This window comes from Cricetulus griseus, chromosome 2, assembly GCF_003668045.3.
Source record: "Cricetulus griseus strain 17A/GY chromosome 2, alternate assembly CriGri-PICRH-1.0, whole genome shotgun sequence".
Taxonomy (NCBI): Eukaryota; Metazoa; Chordata; class Mammalia; order Rodentia; family Cricetidae; genus Cricetulus; species Cricetulus griseus.
Genome location: NC_048595.1, coordinates 389,820,238 through 389,838,874, shown reverse-complemented (window position 1 = coordinate 389,838,874; position 18,637 = coordinate 389,820,238). Strand labels below are relative to the sequence as shown.

The window sequence follows — 18,637 nt, the reverse complement described above, 5'->3', positions numbered from 1 at the left end:
TTAATCAGGAGGCTGAGCCGGAGCCTGAGATTTGGGACTTGCCTCTGGAGAGTGGCTGCTCCTTGTTTTACAGCTACAGTAGCCTAAGCCTGTTGTTGGGAGGCTATGGTGTTGAAGCAGCAATGATAGATTGATTATATTTATCTGAGTCTGGACCAAGTCAGTGTTTTGGAGTTTAGGACATTAAAGATGAGTACTCATTGTAGATTTTTTAAAAACGTAGTTTGGGTCTCTAATGGTTTTTAAAAATTTACACTGTGTAAGTATTTATTAGAATAGCTTATTAGGAATACCAGGACACACTTAACTTTACATAAGTGGCCCAAACTGGTGTTGTGTTAGTCTGATACTTAATATAAACATTGTTTAATCATATATACAATGATAATACATTGAGTGTTTAATTTTTCTGATTTAATTTGTTTAGGATTGAGAAAATTCACTTGGGTAAAATGAAGGGCAATCAAGTCTATACATGCTTAGCCACTTTTTGAGATAGGAGTTTTGATTGGCCTGGAATTCACTTTTTTTTTTTAGACTGTCTGGCTACTGAGCAAGCCCTGGTTGCCCTCCTGTTTCCTGCATGGCACTGGACTAGAGGTCTGAACTCAGATTCTCACTCTGTGCTTTATGGACTGATCCATCGTAGTGACCCTGAACATTGACTTAAAAAAAAAAAAAATTCACTGTGCCTTAGATCTTGATAGTAGATTTTTAGATTTGAAATGGAAACAAAGAGAGTAATGGAAAAGAATCTTTTAACCTTGTAACGTAAAATGTGATTTTAAGTTTTAGCCTTTTTGTTTTTAGCTCTTGGTTTACAATGTTACAGAGAAGGTTGAAAGTAAGACAAATCTACTTTGGTTTGTGCTTTTAACTTTATTTCTTTTTATATTCTTAGCTTGACAGCTGGTCATTTCTACAAAGATTTAATTATACTTTGTACTCCATCACCTTCCCAAGTGACAGTGCCGTGGAGTGGAAGAAACTCTTTAAGCCATGTGCTTCCCAGAGGCTGTTCTTGCCGGTGAGCTGCTTTCCTTTCTATATTTTAAATTTCAAAGTTAACTTTATACAGATGATGTCTTAGTGAGGGTTTCTATTGTTGGGAGGAGTCACCATGACCATGGCAGCTCTTATAAAGGAAAGCATTTAATTGAGACTGGCATACAGTTCAGAGGTTTAGTTCATTGTCATCATGGTGGGAAGCATGGCAAAATGCAGGCAGACAAGGTGCTGGAGAGGAAGCTCAGAATTCTACATCTGGATTGAAGTTCAGCAGGAAGAGAGACACTGGTTCTGGCTTGAGCATTTGAAACTCAAAGTCCACCTCCAGTGACAACTTCTTCCAACAAGACCACACCTCTCCTAATAGTGCTACTCCCTGGTAACCAAGCATTTAAATCTATGAGCCTATGGGGTCATTCCTATTCAAAGCACTACAGAAGAGTTTCTGAATAATTACATATAAACTTCATTAAGTAAACAAAGATATGTGTCAAACATGAGAAAAAAGTTTCCATAGAACAAGTCAGGACTTTAATAAAGACTTAAAATGTGAAAAGTTTGGGGCTTCAGATTTAGCTCAGTGGTAGGGCTGATCCTCAACACTGAGAAAGAGAGAGAGGGTTTTTAGTAATTTCTGTTGAAACAGCATTTCTTACACATAGTTGCTGTGAACTGTTTTCACCACAGGAAGGAATGCTGGTCAGGTCTCAGTAGGGAGTATGACCTGCAGGCCTCGGCTGCACACACAGCTTGGGAAGTCACTGATGACATTTCTGTCTTAGGCTTAGTTAGTGACCCTTTCCTAAGTGATAGGTGAATCAGTTCTACAGCTGTTAGGCAGGAGAACTCAGAGACAGTGGGAGCCATTTGCTTACTAGAGGTCTTCTTTGGTGACCGTGGGTAATAAACTACTATGTAGTAGCTGGGTGGCAGTGGCACACACCTTTAATCCCAGCACTTGGGAGTCAGAGGCAGTGCATCTCCAAGTTCTAGGCCAGCCTGGTCTACTGAATGAGTTCCTGGACAGCCAGGGCTACAGAGAAACCCTGTCTCAAAAACTAGTAAACAAACAAAACAAATTGCTCCATTTAAAATAAATAAATAGTAAGATGCTTATGGTAGTGCAAATGCTGAAGTTAAAAGTGTATGTTCTGCTAGGTGGTTGTGAGTTGCTAGATGTGGATTCTGGGAACTGAACTCGGACCCTCTGGGAGAACAGGAAGCAGTCTTAACCATTGTGCCATCTTTCCAGCCCAGTTGTTTGTTTTGTTTGTTTTGAGATGGTCTCCTACAACTTAGACTGGTCTCAAACTGGAGGTGATGCTCCTGCCTTAGCTTTCGGTGTGCTGGATCACAAGGCCAACTTTCACATTAGGAATCTGATAGATTGACTTCACCAGAGGTTTTTGAGGTTATGCTTAAAAAATTTGGGTCCTCAAATCTTTCTCAATTTTCCCTTCTGTTAAAACACACAAATGAGGAAAAACCTAAGATGTTTTAGATTTAAACCTTTAATATGAATATTATTATTATTATTACTGTTAGGCAGGGTCTTAATATTTGTTCTGGTTGTTCTGGAACTCAATATGTAGTCCTGGCTAGTCTTGAACTTAGGGATCTACTTGCCCTTGCCTCCTGAGTGCTGGAATTGAAGGTGTGCACCACCATGTCTGGCTTAATATGAATTATTTCAGTGTCACAGCTATTTAATATGTGAGTATGGGTAGTTTTTCAGCTGGTCTTCAGTCTACATTAGAATCCCAAAGAAGTAGGCTCCAATACCAGTAAAGTAATGCCTCCACAGCAGGATAGGTGAACTTGCCAACAAGAGTGAGTACAAGCAGGCAAAAACCAAAAACTTCCTTCTGTGTCCTTTTATGTAGATTGCCACCAGAAGATGTGGCTTAGATTTACAGTGAGTCTTCCAACCTCAGATGATCCAATCAAGAAAACTCCCTCACAGGTGTGCCTAGCTGCTTGGGTTTTAGTTAATTCCAGATGCAGTTAAGTGGACAACAAGGTTAGCCATCACACAGAGTGAGCTAGGACTCTCTAACAAGACTCAAAAACAAAACAAAACCCAGCCACACTCCTAAAACCAATTTCCACCCCTTTCTGATAGTGGGGAGACACAGCCTTGCTTACCTCCTTTAACTGGAGGGGGAAGGGGGCCTTCCCCATTCAGGCTCAGCCATCACTATCAGGTATTTTCCTTATCTGCTACTAGGCAATGACTCAACTCTGTTTCAGGAAAGGTAACAAATTTACAGAGTAGCAGAATGAGGATCAAGTGTAGTTCTCATTGTGTCTTAACTAATGTTGAGGCACATCCAGCTAGCTGCCCAGCTATATGAATAGGGGTTAGCTATGAATACAGACATTTCAAGTTGTAAACTTGCATAGAACATTATGAGACTATTTTACTTTTGGTAAAAGTGTGTGAACTTTGTGGTTGATGTCATGCTGCAAATGTCAAAAGGTTGGATATTCCTGCTAGGTTAACCTAATCATTGAGTTTTGTAGCTATACCAGGATAGGCAACAAATTTAAATTTGAAAGAGTCATATTTTAAAAATTTACAAGGAAAAATGAAAACTTATCTTTGAAAAATTTACAATTTTAAAAAGTGCAATGAGTCAATCTCAGTTTTAAAATAAAAGTGTGCTTCCTATCCTTGTTCTTCCTAAGTGTGTGGTTTTGATATGTTGATGGTGCTTGCAGAAACGAGCATAGACTGGAACAGATAGCTTGGGATCAGTTTGTCTTTGCACTTAAGAGTGGGTACTGAGGTGATGGTGCAGTGGGTACTGAGGCGATGGTGCAGGGGGTACTGAGGTGATGATGGTGCAGTGGGTACTGAGGGGATGGTGCAGTGGGTACTGAGGTGATGATGGTGCAGTGGGTACTGAGGTGATGATGGTGCAGTGGGTACTGAGGCGATGGTGCAGGGGGTACTGAGGTGATGGTGCAGGGGTACTGTACAGTGGGTACTGAGGCGATGGTGCATACTGGGTGCAGGGGGTACTGAGGCGATGGTGCAGGGGGTACTGAGGTGATGATGGTGCAGTGGGTACTGAGGGGATGGTGCAGTGGGTACTGAGGTGATGATGGTGCAGTGGGTACTGAGGTGATGATGGTGCAGTGGGTACTGAGGCGATGGTGCAGGGGGTACTGAGGTGATGGTGCAGGGGGTACTGAGGTGATGGTGCAGGGGGTACTGAGGGGATGGTGCAGGGGGTACTGAGGGGATGGTGCAGGGGGTACTGAGGTGATGATGGTGCAGGGGGTACTGAGGTGATGATGGTGCAGTGGGTACTGAGATGATGGTGCAGAGGGTACTGAGGGGATGGGTGGTGCAGTGGGTACTGAGGGGATGGATGGTGCAGTGGGTACTGAGGTGATGGTGCAGGGGGTACTGAGGGGATGGTGCAGTGGGTACTGAGGTGATGATGGTGCAGTGGGTACTGAGGTGATGGTGCAGTGGGTACTGAGGTGATGGTGCAGGGGGTACTGAGGGGATGGTGCAGTGGGTACTGAGGTGATGATACTGAGGTGATGGTGCAGTGGGTACTGAGGTGATGGTGCAGTGGGTACTGAGGTGGTGCAGTGGCGATGGTGCAGTGGGTACTGAGGGGATTGGTGGTGCAGTGGGTACTGAGGCGATGGTGCAGTGGGTACTGAGGGGATTGGTGGTGCAGTGGGTACTGAGGCGATGGATGGTGCAGTGGGTACTGAGGCGATGATGCAGGGGGTACTGAGGCGATGGTGCAGTGGGTACTGAGGGGATGGATGGTGCAGTGGGTACTGCAGTGATACAGTCCAGTGTTCAGGCAGAAGGCGTGGGTCTGGGAGACCTTCATTTATGTTGCTTTATTTGTGTCTGTTATTTACCTGGTTGAGGTTCAGTGTATGAATCTACCTCAAGGTAGTCGTTTTGTATCTTGAAAATCGGTTTTCTCCTGACCTTTCATATTTTTTTTCTCACTGTAAGTGTTGAGGTTTTTTTTATTAGGGTTTGTTTTCTAGTTTTTCTAAAAATTTGTGGAAAAATTTACAAAGTTTTTTTTTGGTTACAATTTTTTTTTTAAATGTCAAATTTCAAAAAATTACCTTAAAAGCATTGTAAATTGTCTTATTTCTTAGGTACAATTTCTGTTACTGCGCTATTATTAAGTAGATGTATTTAAACTAATTATTTAAATATCTCTCCTCATAGTTAATCCTGAAAGAAGTTGATTCACTGCTATATGTTGACACTGACATCCTTTTCTTACGACCTGTTGATGATATTTGGTCATTACTAAAGAAATTTAATTCCACACAAATTGCTGCGATGGCCCCAGAACATGAGGAGCCTCGAATAGGATGGTATAATCGTTTTGCTCGGCATCCGTACTACGGGAAGACCGGGGTGAACTCAGGAGTGATGCTGATGAACATGACGCGGATGAGAAGGAAGTACTTTAAGGTGACTTGATGATGGGGGTGGTTGGTTGCCGTTTCCCTTTCTCCTGAAATCATTTGTTTTTGTTAAGACCTAAACTAAATGAAGGGCTGGAGAGATTAAGAACTCTTACACTAGACAGTGATGAGTTTTTAGCATCCACATTTGGCAGCTCACTACTGCCTGTTACTCAGCTCCAGGGTGTCTGAGTCCCTTTTCTGGCTTCTGCAGACACAGAGAAAATCTTTAAAAAAATACATAGATTTGGGGCTGGAGAGATGGTTCAGTTGTTAAGTATACCTACTACTCTCTCGGAGAACTCAAATTCTGTGGCAGGCAGCTCACAACTGTAACACCATTTCCAGGGGATCTGATGCCTTTTCTGGTCTCCAAGGGTACTGGATACTCACATGGGTGTGTGTGTGTGTGTGTGTGTGTGTGTGTGTGTGTGTGTGTGTGTGTGTGTTTACTTGTAAGCCAAACACATAAAATAAAAAAGAATATGCCACCAGGCAGTGGTGGTACACTTTAATCCCAGCACTCAGGAGGCAGAAGGGATCGAATCTCCCTGAGTTCAAAGCCAGCCTGGTCTACAGAGTGAGTTCCAGGACAGCTAGAGCTACACAGAAAAACCCTGTCTTGAACCCCCCCCCCAAAAAAAAAAAAACCAAGAATATGGTATGTGTGTGTGGGTTGTATCTCCAGATATGGTGGTGCACACCTTTATTCCTAGCGCTAAGGAGACAGAGACAGGTCTCTTTGCTAGCCAGAGCTACATAGTTGTGCGGTGTGCTATCTCACCCCTCAATATATATATATATTATATATATATATCTATATGATAATATAGATATATATAACATATAATAGATAATATATAATATATATTATAGAAATATATATGTATATATACATATATATGTATATATATGAGATGGAGGGCGAGTTATTAAACTATTTTAATTTTTCTATTTAGGGTAATTGGATAAAAATGTGTTTATAATGTTCTTTAGGGGCAAATTCAAGTAGGTCACATCAGATGGTATTTCTCATGATGAAGTAAAATAGCAGTGCACCAACTAGCGACTGGCATCTTCTAGACTGTCATTGCAGGAAGCTGTCATCAATTTATAGTTGTACAGCATAGAGAACTTGAATCTAAAGTGACTTTCGGGGCAGAGTTTCGGTTATCAGCATTGATTCTGCAGCCTGTCAGTCTGGCTCTAACTTTGGCGTCATAGTTGAGGTACCTGGAATGAGTTTTGACTATCTCAGGGTCTTCCTCATCTGTACGATGGCATGATAATATAATATGCCTCTGCTTTAGGCCTTTCTGTGAGGGGTTATTAAAACAGTTGCTGATGACCTCTTGCACAGGACCTGGCTTTGCTTCCCAACACTCTGAATTTGGAGGCTTACAACTGCTTGTTAACTCTAGTTCTAGGGGATCTTATGCCCTCGCTTGTTCTCCACAGGTAACTGCATCAACAAAGAACACATACTTACTTGGGCACATACATATAGCATAAATTAAAAACAAAACAAAACAAAATCCAAAAAACAAGCCCATAAAGTCCAGTATACAGCATGACACTTAGTAGGCAAAATTTTTAATATTAGATGAAACTAATTATAAACAGGAACTTCTGAGAAAACACAGGTTTTCCCTCCAATGCTTATTCTGTTGTATCTAATTAGGATTAAATTAAACTAAGAGGTATTGGGAGTCACTATTTCTGTGGCTTCTGCCAGATAAAAATTTACATTGTTAGCCCAGTGGTGGTGGTGCACATCTTTAATCCCAGCACTTGGGAGGCAGAGGCAGGCAGATCTCTGTGAGTTTGAGGCCAACCTGGACTACAGAGCAAGTGCCAGGATAGGCTCCAAAGCTACACAGAGAAACGCTGTCTCAAAAAACCAAAAAAAGAAAAAAAAAAAGAAGTAGGCTATAATGCCAGTGAAGGAATGGACTTGCCATCAAGAGTCAGGGCAAGCAGGCAAAAGGCAAAGAGCTTCCTTCTTTCATGTCCTTCCACAGAAGAAGCTGTGGCCCAGATAAAAGGTGGATCTTCCCAGCTCAAAAGTATAACAGGAGGCTGGGTGTTGGTGGCACACGCCTTTAATCCCAACACTCGGGAGACAGAGGCATGCAGATCTCTGTGAGTTTGAGGCCAGCCTGGTCTCCAGAGCGAGTGCCAGGATAGGCTCCAAAGCTACACAGAGAAACCCTATCTCAAGGAAAAGAAAAGAAAAGTGTAACACAAAAAGTAAATGACCCAGAGACTGATATTAGGGTTCAAACTTAAAAGCTGAATATCAGAAAAGCAAAGCAGCCAGCCACTAGCTCTCCCCTCTAGCTCAGGCTGAAAGGGCTGATTCACCAATGAGCTCTTCACCAAGTCTCAAACTGCTGACTCTCCTCTGTGTGGCTGGAGAACAAATGCCTTTCTGAGACCTTGATTCTGTCTTGTATTCTTCCCTAATGTTGGATTAAACGTGTAAGCTATAATTCTTTTTTAGACTGATTCACTCTTGTGTAGATCTGGGTGGTTTTAGACTCACAGAGATCTGTCTACTTCTTAATCCTGAGTCCTAGGATTAAAGGTGTGTGCCACTACTTCCTAGCTTCTGGCTGCTGGATTAAAGGTGTATGCCTGGGTTCTATAGCTTGTGACAGACTTTGCTTTCTGAATCCTCAGACAAGCTTTAATAAATCATAAATAATATATTACTACACAAAAGATCCTGTTAAAAGGCAGGTCTTCCCACTTCAAATGATTTCATTAGGAAAACTCCCTCACAGATGTGCCTAGTTGCTTGAGTTTTAGTTAATTCCAGGTGTAGTTAAGTTGACATCAAGAACGGGCCATCACAGCTGGCATCTGCTCTTGCTCAACAACGAACACTTTGTTTAGTTTACACTTAAGCTTTGAATACTTACTTTTCATGAACCATAAAGCTTTCCTATGTGGAGCCAGCATAACAATATGATTGCTGTTCCAAGTGTTAGCCTGTGCTTGGTAATGTCATGCCAGAAGATGGTGCTGTAAGATTATCTGCATTTGATCCTTGTAGAGGATTTAGTATTGCAAAAACAAACAAACAAAAAACCCCCAAAACCTGTGGAAGTAATTTAACACTTTGATTTTTAAAATTGGGCTATATAGTTCAAGATCATCACTGCTCTTAGTTTATCTTTTATTTACTTTAAGTTAACTCTCAACCACTTGAGTAGATCCTGTCTCTCTTTCCCTTTTTCTTTCTGGTATGTCTTAAGCCAGATAGAGGTGTGGATATGAGGGATTAAATAATTTACAAAATTTCAATTTTTTCCTTTTTTAGGAGATTTATTTATATTTTTACTTACGTTTGTTCCTGACTATGAGTACACCATGTTTGTATAGGCCAGAAGGCTCTCAGATCCCCTTGTGCTAGAGTTGTAGGTAGTTGTAAGCTGCTGGGAATTGAACTCGAGTTCTCTGCATGACAGCAAGTGCTCTTATCTACTGAACCATCCCTCCAGCCTGATGAAATGTTTTTGTTGTGTGCACTAATGGCTTAACAAAGAAGGAGAGGAGTGGATTGACCATGTGTAACTGAGTGGGTAGAATTGATTGCATTCACTGTGAGTGTTCACATAGTTCTGTTCTGCTGACAGATAAAATCCCATCGTTCTTCAGTTTTGTACATGAGCTTGCTCAGGTGGTTCTCTAGAACTTACTGATTTTTAAAATATATTTCTTCATGTATATTTTTCTCCATAGTTTTTTGTTTTGTTTTGTATATCTGTAGCAAGTATTGGTTTGGTTCCCCCTGTTCAGTAACTTTGGGCACAGATCATAAATTTTAGATTTTTTTCTTTTTTGTTTTTTCCACCTGTCTGTAGTAAAGGCCATGTTTAAATTGTTTGTGTGACTGACACCCTGTTCTTGCCATTATGATTGAGCAGTTAAATCTGATACATTATAGTAACATTTAAAAAATTAAGACAGTAAAAATACTGTTTTATTCTTTGTATCTCTCCCTCCTTGGTAAGCAGTGATACTGTGTTGGTTAAGCTGTTAATATATACTTGGTTTTGTGTCCTCATGATAGATATTTGCATTGTTGAATATTTGTTTGTCTTACATGTGTATGCATGTGTGATATATGTACATGTTATATGTTTGCATATATGCATGCACATTTATGCAAAGACATAAAATTGATGTTGAATGTCTTTCTGGGAGCTCATTAGAAGTCTATGGCTAGACTTCTTTGCCCCATCAGTCCTCTGTGTCTCCCAAGTGCTGGTATTACAGGTAGCTGCCATGCCTGCCTGGCTTTTGCCTGCCTCCTGGGGATGTAAAATCTGGTCTTTATACTTGTGTGACAAGCAAATATTATCCACTAAGCCATCTACCCAGTACTTTCTCTTTTTGGTTATATTAATGACTGAGCCATCTCTCCTGCCTTTTTCTTTTTTGAGACAGGGTCTTTGTATGGCTTTATGTGGCTTAAGGGGTGGCCTCAGATTTCCAATAATCCTCCTGCCTCGACCTCCCAAGTACTGAGATTACAGGTGTGCACCACCACACTCAGATCTTTCCTTTCTTAGAAAATGATGAGCGTATTAGAAAAAAAATATTTTAAATTAGGATCTGAGTTCTTTTCTTATATGTACTCTGTACTGTACTATGTGTTATATTGTGGAAGGTGTTTTGATTTTTTTTTTTTTTTTCATCTGCCTAATGAATGAGTGCAAGATTTATCTTTTGTTTTATCGGGAACTTTTTCTGGGGAGATAAATGTCCACCTCTTTCTTAAAATGACTCTGATGACAAATCACAGCACAATGATGTCATCAAAATCAAACTTGGGGAACCAGAATTTATGTGGCTTACTTATAGAACATAGTTGTAGAGCTTGTTTGTTTGTTTTTACCAGAGAGTGAATGACTCCTAACAGTTGTACTACCAGAAAGTCTCACCCAGAATAGATGACAACTTCCTCCTAGCTACGTATGTGGGAACCCCCTTTAATGAAACTTCCACTTCCTATGTATGCTAGGACCTCCCAAGACCACAAGGTTGGGTGCAGTTAAGACAATTACATAAAATGGCTCAGAAATAGGGGAGTGAGCAGAAGAAATCTCAGCTAAAGGGCTGATGACTGCCCCTGCCTTCTGTTGTATGATGGACATCGACAGTGACGAGGCTGATGGTGACAGTCTATTGCAAGTGATCACAGCTACTCTGAAGATAAAGGCTCTTATGCTTAGTGGGACAGCAGGCATCTTGCTCTATCACTCTCACCTGTCCCTTGAGTTAGGTTCTCACTGATCTTTGGCTAGGGTGGTGGCCGGCAAACCTAAGTGATCTTCCTGTTTCTTGCCCCTGTTACAGCATTGTGGGTGTTGCCTTTTTACACTGATCCTGAGGATCTGAACTAAGGTTCTTGTCCTTGAGCAGCAAGTGCTCTCATATGCCGAGCTATTTCCTCAGCTCCTTGAAAATATTATAATTTGTGGTCATTTTTGTTTCCTGTTGTGAAATCTGCTTTAATTGTGCATGTAGTTTTATATATGACATATGTACATTTTGTGATGAAGACTGTGTCCTTAAAATGGACTCAGGTTTAGTATCTATGTGTTTGTTTTAGAGTTGGGGTTGAACCTGATGGAATGTGATAAGAAATATTCAGTACAGTGTCTGGCACCTGTATGGTTTTGTTTTTGTACCAGGACCATGATTTCTTTTATAATTAGAAGTTATTGGAAATTAATAAATACAATACAAGCAAAGTTTTAACACTAAAAACTGTGCTTTCCCCAGCATTTGGGAGGCAGAGAGAAGGAAAAGGTTTTAGGCCACAAGTGTGAGGCCAGCCTGGATTACATAAGAGTATGTGTTCAAAAAAGAAAAAAAGCAACAAGCTTGACAAAAATAGATTGGAGTGGGTGGGAAATAAAGAGCAAAGGAATGAAATGTAATGAATTTTGTGTACTTGTGGTATAGTATCCCCCACTATCTGAGGGGGATACATTACAAGACCCTCAGTGAATGCCTCAGTGAAAGGTTGGGTTGCTATGTAATTTTTTCCTTGGGAGGTATGAACAGATGTCTATTTACCCCAGACAGGGCATCAGTGATGTCCTCAGCAACCTTGCCTTACCAAACTATGAACTTTCAAAGGTGGGTGTGATGGTGCAATTTGTAATCTTAGCATTCCAGAGGCAGAGGCAGGAAGATCATGAGTTTGAGGATAGTCCCAGGACTACATAGCAAAACCTTGTTCCCTGCAAAAAAAAAAAAAAAAAAAAAAAAAAAAAAATCCCCCAAAAAACAAACACTTTTTATAATCCGTACTTTAAAATGAAGATGTGGCTGAACTGTCATCCCCCTTGCCTTTCCTTGCTGTCTTTTGCTTGTCTTATTTTCATCACTGCTGTTTTTACCTTCTGTGCTGCCTTCTCTTCTCATACTGGCAGCCCTCCTCACATTTAGGATAATAAATGGCGCATGGTTTTGTAGAAATTGGGGTTTTTCTTTCTCTTTGTGGCTTTGTAATGGTTTTGAAGTGAACAAAGGGGAGCTGTCATGCTGCCACTTAACTCTGAATGCTAAAACTCTTCAATGTTTTATCAACAGAATGATATGACAACTGCGCGGCTGCAATGGGGAGACATACTTATGCCACTGCTTAAAAAATACAAACTGAACATCACATGGGGTGATCAAGATCTGTTAAATATCATGTTTTTCCATAATCCAGGTAATCATCTAAATTCCTTTAATTCTTTATGTCTGTAAAAACAATCATGGGTTAAAAATCAGAAAGCAAGAGATAGTGGTCTGGCTGGCTCACTAGGAGAGTGCTTGCTTAGTACATACAGTGCCCTCAGTTCAATCTTTGGGACCACAGGAAACACATTTGTTTGATTTTTGCTTATATTAAGGGTTGTCAATATTTTCTTTTGAGGCTTGAATATTATTTGGTTGGGAGAAATCTAAATATCAAGTATAATTTTTAAAGCTAAAATGTTTGCATGTGTTTGTTCTGTAAGATAGTTTGTGCTTTATCTCTTTCCTATTGTTGGGCGTTTCTTCATTGTAGAAAGCCTGTTTGTTTTTCCGTGCCAATGGAATTATCGACCAGATCACTGTATCTATGGAAGCAACTGCCGAGAAGCAGAAGAGGAAGGAGTCTTCATTCTTCATGGAAACAGAGGTGTTTACCATGATGACAAGCAGCCAGCATTTAGAGCTATGTATGAAGCACTAAGAAATGTAAGGTTTGCTCCCCCAAAGTTGTCACTTAAAATTTACAATATTATGAAGATTGCAAATACAGTGTGAAGAATTTTTTTTATCTTCTTACTATAAAGTCATCAGCTCCCAAAATTTGGCTTTGTGGTTTAGCATGGGTTCTCTCTCTGTACATTTTTTAATGTGCATTGTATGTAATATCCTCTTGACCCCCCCTTCAACCTGCAATTTTTTTTTTTTAAGTAAGACTAAGGGTATTTCTTTATTAAGCATTATACAGATACTAACTCAGGTCTATTTTTCATGTGTTTCTTAATCTTAAAGTTTCCCACTAGCTTAGCCTCCTCTCCTCTCACAGTTGGGATGCTGTGTCCACAGTTCACATCTGGAACCCAGCATTGTATGTATAATCACTATGGACAATTGGAGGGGGGGTTCTTATCCCTCCTGTGATTTATATTTCTTCCCAGTTGTGTTGATGCTGATTTGGCCATCGGGGGCTCTTTGGCTACTTCTTGTACACTTTGACATGTTCTCATCATTTTTTAGACTATCTTTTTTACTTTCTGCTTCAACAGAATAGTCCAGGTTTATTTAATCCTTTGCTTGGGTAACCCTGCAGGTAGCTGTCTGTCACAGGTACTTTGTTCCCTTTAATGGGCCCTGGATGTTAGGTACATTTATGCTTCTGTATTAGGCATGGTTCTCTAGAAGACTGGAATGGGGGTGCAGGAGAGGCGTGGGGTACAAATGAATTTCTATCTTGGCTATCCTTGGAAAGTGCCACCACTTGCTACCTGTTTACTGGGTTCTCATTATTTACTAGTGACTTGAGTTTTGGTTGGGTTTAAATCTTCATTGATAGCAGCAGAAATATTAACACTGAACTAATTACTTGTGACAGAGTGCACTTGGACTAAGAAGGGCTAGCAGTCTTGCCTGGAAAGGTTATTTGAAGTGGGCCATGAGAAATGAGGGGGAGTTTGTCAGATGAGTGGGCTAGCCTGGGCTGTGTCTTTATGTCTGGAGAGGCTAGGCATTGACTGAGTAATAGGCATTAGTAGGGGTGAGAGTGGCTGTGTGCCTTGTTGATGTGAGTTGAAACGTGTTCAGCACACCAGTGTTCCTCAAGTGCAGTTGTAGACACATGCTCCTGGCACCGTAGGCTGCACTTGCCGTGTGTTTGTCGATTTTTTTTCAAATCTGTTCAATAAACTTGAATACTTAGTTAGTAATCCAGTTTATGAAAATAGGGTTGTATGCATAGTGTAAATTTTCACTTTAATGTAGCAGGTCTTATGTGCTTTCAGAGATCAGTATCATTTTAATAATGCCTTACTATGGATTCTCAGAAACTGATAAAAATGAAGAAAGGTACTTTTGGGGTTCTGGGACTTTTGAGTACCTATAAAAAGGCAATTTTGTTTCCTTTGGACAGTTTTAAAAAATCTTTTATTAGAGAATTAAATTTCCCTAGCTCTGTTTTTTTTCCTTTTGACTTATATACCATTTACATTTTTAGTAATAGTTTAAAGTTGATAATTACATGTAATTTTAGAAATAGGTTTTATATATCAAATGATTTCAACTACTGAATTAATCAGTGTTATGTTTGTGTCAGGTCTTTATTAACTACAGCTTATATTTGTCCTTTTTTGGCTTAATGAAGTTAATTGGTCTTTTATGGTGCTGTTTGCGTTTTATCTTTTCTTGTCTATAATTCAGCAAGGGCATAACTATAAAATCAGAAGGGTATTTACATAACTTTCAGGGAGAAGTCTAATCAGGGTCTGCTGCAAACAGCATGACTAAGGATATGAGGCATCTCTGAACTGTGGATACAGGCTGTGCCTGCTGTAGGCAGCCCTTACAGTTGTGCCTACCTGTTAAACGGTGGCTACCCAAAGAGAAATAATGTTTAAAACTAAGAGCTAAATCACAATGAGGACTGAGCATCCTGATGCTCTGTAAGGTGTTCTCTGAGTCAGCCTTTGCTTGACTTCCATGCTGCCTGTGCTTCTCCTTTTCTCGCTCACCCCAGCACAACTATTCCCACAGAAGCCTTGTACCTTTCACGTACCTTGTACCCAGGATTTGCTGTGTTTTAGTAGTTTTCCATACTTTTAAGGTATACTGCATTCTTTGAAAATGCCTCAAATGCCTAGTTGTGATTGTCATAGGCTTACAACTTATTTATACCTCTTCATAGCAGATGGTCTAACATACAGCAAGACCTTCCTAGACACTTGTATTCTGGGTACTGTCTGGAAAGGGCTTCTCAGAAGTGACACTTGACCGGAGACCTAGGAAAGGTAAGGATCAGTCAGTCAGCAGTGTAGAGCAAGGCCTGCAGTTAGATAAGGACATGAGAGGCCTCCAAGAAAGAGACACAGCTGTTTACTCTACAGACCATGGCATGCAGTGCGGTGGCTTTGGCTTTTTTTGTTGTTGTTTTGTTTTTTGTTTTTTTGAGATAGGGCTTCTCTGTGTACCTTGGACATCCTGGAACTCAGTCTACATGTAGACCAGGCTGGCCTCAAACTCAGAGATCCATCTACTTCTGCCTCCTGAGTGCTGGGATTAAAGATGTGTGCCACCACACCCAGGAAAGCAATTTGAGAGGCACATCATCTCACTTTAGTAAAATGGCAATAGTAGCTTTCCTTGTACAGCCTGTGGCCTCTCCTGCTGTAGTTGCTGAGAGGTTTTATTTTCCAGTATTAGATGTTGATTCTTTCCTATGGCATGAACCTTAGACCCTCTCAGAAAGCATAGTCATGCCGCTATTGCCCTAGTGGGCACATCTTGCCTAGCATGTCAGTAGTTGTTAACATTTCTCTGCATTGGTCTGCATAGCACCATCCAGCACTGCTGAAGCTAAGTCAGCAGGGAAGTAGCTTCCAGTTTAGTCCCAGCTTGATTTGGGGCTTTTGTTTCTTTCCCTTGGTGAAATTACCCCTCAGGATAATCTTGGTTCATTTTTTTCTCAGATTTCAAGTTAAATTTCTTTGTGATTTTGGTTTTCACTAATCTCAGACTTTCATGTAAAATACTCTATTTTCAAGACCCATCTATCTTTTAAGTGGAAAATAGTTGAAAACACTAAATCAAAGATATATATATATATATATATATATATATACACACACACACACACACACACACACACACACACACACACATATACACACACATACTAAGTTATTTCTACTTCTACAGTGTATTGAAGTGTGTCACTTAGAGGATTATATGTTGTACATTATAGATAGAAACTGCTCAGAAATGCACCTTTTAGATTATTAGGACCATCAGCATTTAACTGATGTGTTTCCTAGTTTGCTTCATAGACACTCATGTACAATAAGAGCACCTGTGGAAAGTATGTGGTATTTAGCAGTTCTCATGTATGTTTATCCTTGGGTCCTTCTGTGCAATGTGCTAACAAGCTTTCCCTTATAGTAAGAAATGCCTGAGATTTGTCAGTTTATGTGTAGGGAGATTTGATGTTTTTGCTCACAGTTTCAGACATTTCAGTTCATAGTCATCCTGCCCCATTACCTGTGGTAAAACATTACAGCATGATGGGAGCAGAGCAGAGGAAGGGAGGAAAGGGACTGGAATGGTTACAGTCCTGTGTCCCCTTCTAAGGAAGGTCTCCCAAAGCTACCACTACCACCCAGTATCACCATGGTCTAGGGTCCAATCCGCCGTGTGGATCTTCTGGAGAAACATAGCCAAACTATAGTAAGTGCTGAGTTTCTTTGGAAAGTGAAACATTTCCCTTTTCCCGCTCTGTGGCTGTCGTGTTCACGTCTAGGCCAGCATCAGCACTGTCACAGAGTGCCATTCAAGAATGGGATGGAGTGCATGGAAAGCCTGGGCCCTATTCTTTAAGTGAGTCTAGCTTTTTATTAATTTCTCCCAGATGCCTTTAACAAGGTTTAGCCATTTTATCCCAGTTTGTCTGCGTGTTTTCTGCTCTTGAATGTGTTCTTCCCTTGGCTTGGGCCCTTCCATTGCCTCTTTATGAAGTTTTCCCTGTCGTCAGAGATTTGCCATCACTCACATCTCCTTTCTTTAATAGTTATGTTTAATTCACTGAAAATATTTGAGTGTGTACTTCATGTGAAAAAGTAACTGATAGCAGAAGTTACTTGGAAAATATTAAACTTTTGTATGTATTGTTGCCTGTTTCTTTTCTAGTGTTCTTTTGAAGATGATGCCGTCCGTTCCTTATTAAAACCTTTAGAACTGGAATTACAGAAGACAGTTCACACATACTGTGGAAAAACATACAAAATATTTATCAAGCAGTTGACAAAAAGCATAAGAAGCCGTTATGACACACCACCAAAGGAGAGGTGACTCTTCGTGACTGCTGAGCTAAGTGATGACGTGGTAGCGCATCAGAGATGTGAAGAAATGGTAGTGGAGACGGATTTAGGAAGGCCTTTCTGTCTCCAGAGTAATGGTCTCCGGAATTTAAAAGAGCAGTATATTCACGCCATGAAGAATAAGTTAAACCCTTGGGTTCCTATAAGAAGACAATGTTGATCTCTGATATTTTGTGACATTACTTGGTGTCATTCCAGTGTTAGTGAAAACATTCAACAGTGTGGCCTCGGGAGCTGTGTTGGCTCTTGAATCAAGTAAGTAAGAACAGTGGGGGGGATGGATGAAGAAAATGTACCTCACACACAGTGGAGACATTCAAGCTGTGAGTATAGCAATAATTTTATGTCAGCACTAACCTCACTTTAAAGTGTGAGAAAAAAGTTTACAGGAGCAGAACAGTTCTGTTTCTTAAGAAATGTGATATAACCAATGTAACCATTGACAATCTATGTACCCACATACATTTCATCTCCTATAATATCTTGTGACAATCATGTTTAAAATTATTTGTAGACTTTTAAGAAAGCTGCACATTTAAAAATTACCTGTATGAGAAAGAGGGGAAATAATGAAAACTTGGGGAGGGGTGTGTGTGTGTATGTGTGTGTGTGTGTGTGTCTTGTATGTTTTAAACTCTTGCCAAACCTAAGCTCTAAGATATTTGGGGACATTTTTAAAATCACCTTAAGTGAAAAATCAGCTTTACTGGGCATTCTGGAAGCAAAATATATTATGCTGATGATGAAGTGTGAGAACCTTAATCGAAACAGTAACAGGATGGTGGAAAATGCAGCGGACCAAATGTATAAGCCTGTGAGATTAAAAAGTGGTCCATGTAGACTTCCTTCTACCTCAAAGTGCATTTCAGGATCCTTTTGAAGAGGCAAATACAGAACTTTATTTAAATTAGACAGCTGTAATGGACAGTTCTGAGGAAGAGGATTTTTATATCTAGCTGTAGAAAAATCGTTTTGATTTGAATAATGTGTATATTTCCTGTTCTGAACATCGTTGAAGACAGTTGCCTTTTTAAAATCTGGAGGATGAGAAACATGACTCCATGTGCTTTCTGTCTTGACACCTAATGTAACTGTGGATCCTGAGTGGGCAGCATGTGCTGTGCTGGGACATAGGCCTCATCCTACCCAGTGCTCTCGGGTATCACCTTTTCTCTTGTGTTTCAGTACTTACACAGAGAAAGGGAAATTATGAAGGAACCATTTCATTTATGAAGATCATGTATCCTCTGCAAGGGAATGTTCAAAAGAAGTGATCACTACAGTTGTTCCAACTTACGCAGTTCAGCTAGGGACATTCTGAGAAAAGGTTTAAAATACAGTTAGAAAGTATTTGTCCCTTTGTGACCAGAACAGGGATTGCTAGCAAACTTAGTACTCTAGAACAGATAGACTGAGAGCAGCAGCCACAATTCCTTGGCAGAATGCCATTGTGAAGTAAGAACCTGTGAACTGTGTTAAAGTTTGGCTTGTTAGATAGAAAAATGAGAACCTATCCTTTGAAGTTTGGCTGATAATCTGAGGGA

General features: G+C 40.3%; 1 protein-coding gene across 2 annotated transcripts in view; it reads left to right on the top strand.

Moving 5' to 3' along the window:
• The window catches only part of Gxylt1 (glucoside xylosyltransferase 1), a 36,785-nt gene extending 19,213 nt beyond the window's left edge, over window positions 1–17,572 (top strand). For both annotated transcript variants that reach the window (XM_027396338.2, XM_027396339.2), the window contains 5 exons: window positions 902–1,027; window positions 5,225–5,476; window positions 12,082–12,205; window positions 12,548–12,720; window positions 16,903–17,572. In XM_027396338.2, the coding sequence (XP_027252139.1) occupies window positions 902–1,027; window positions 5,225–5,476; window positions 12,082–12,205; window positions 12,548–12,720; window positions 16,903–17,064 (837 nt within the window). In that variant the 3' untranslated portion in view covers window positions 17,065–17,572. The remainder of the gene's footprint in view (window positions 1–901; window positions 1,028–5,224; window positions 5,477–12,081; window positions 12,206–12,547; window positions 12,721–16,902) is intronic.
• Window positions 17,573–18,637: the final 1,065 nt, after the last annotated feature.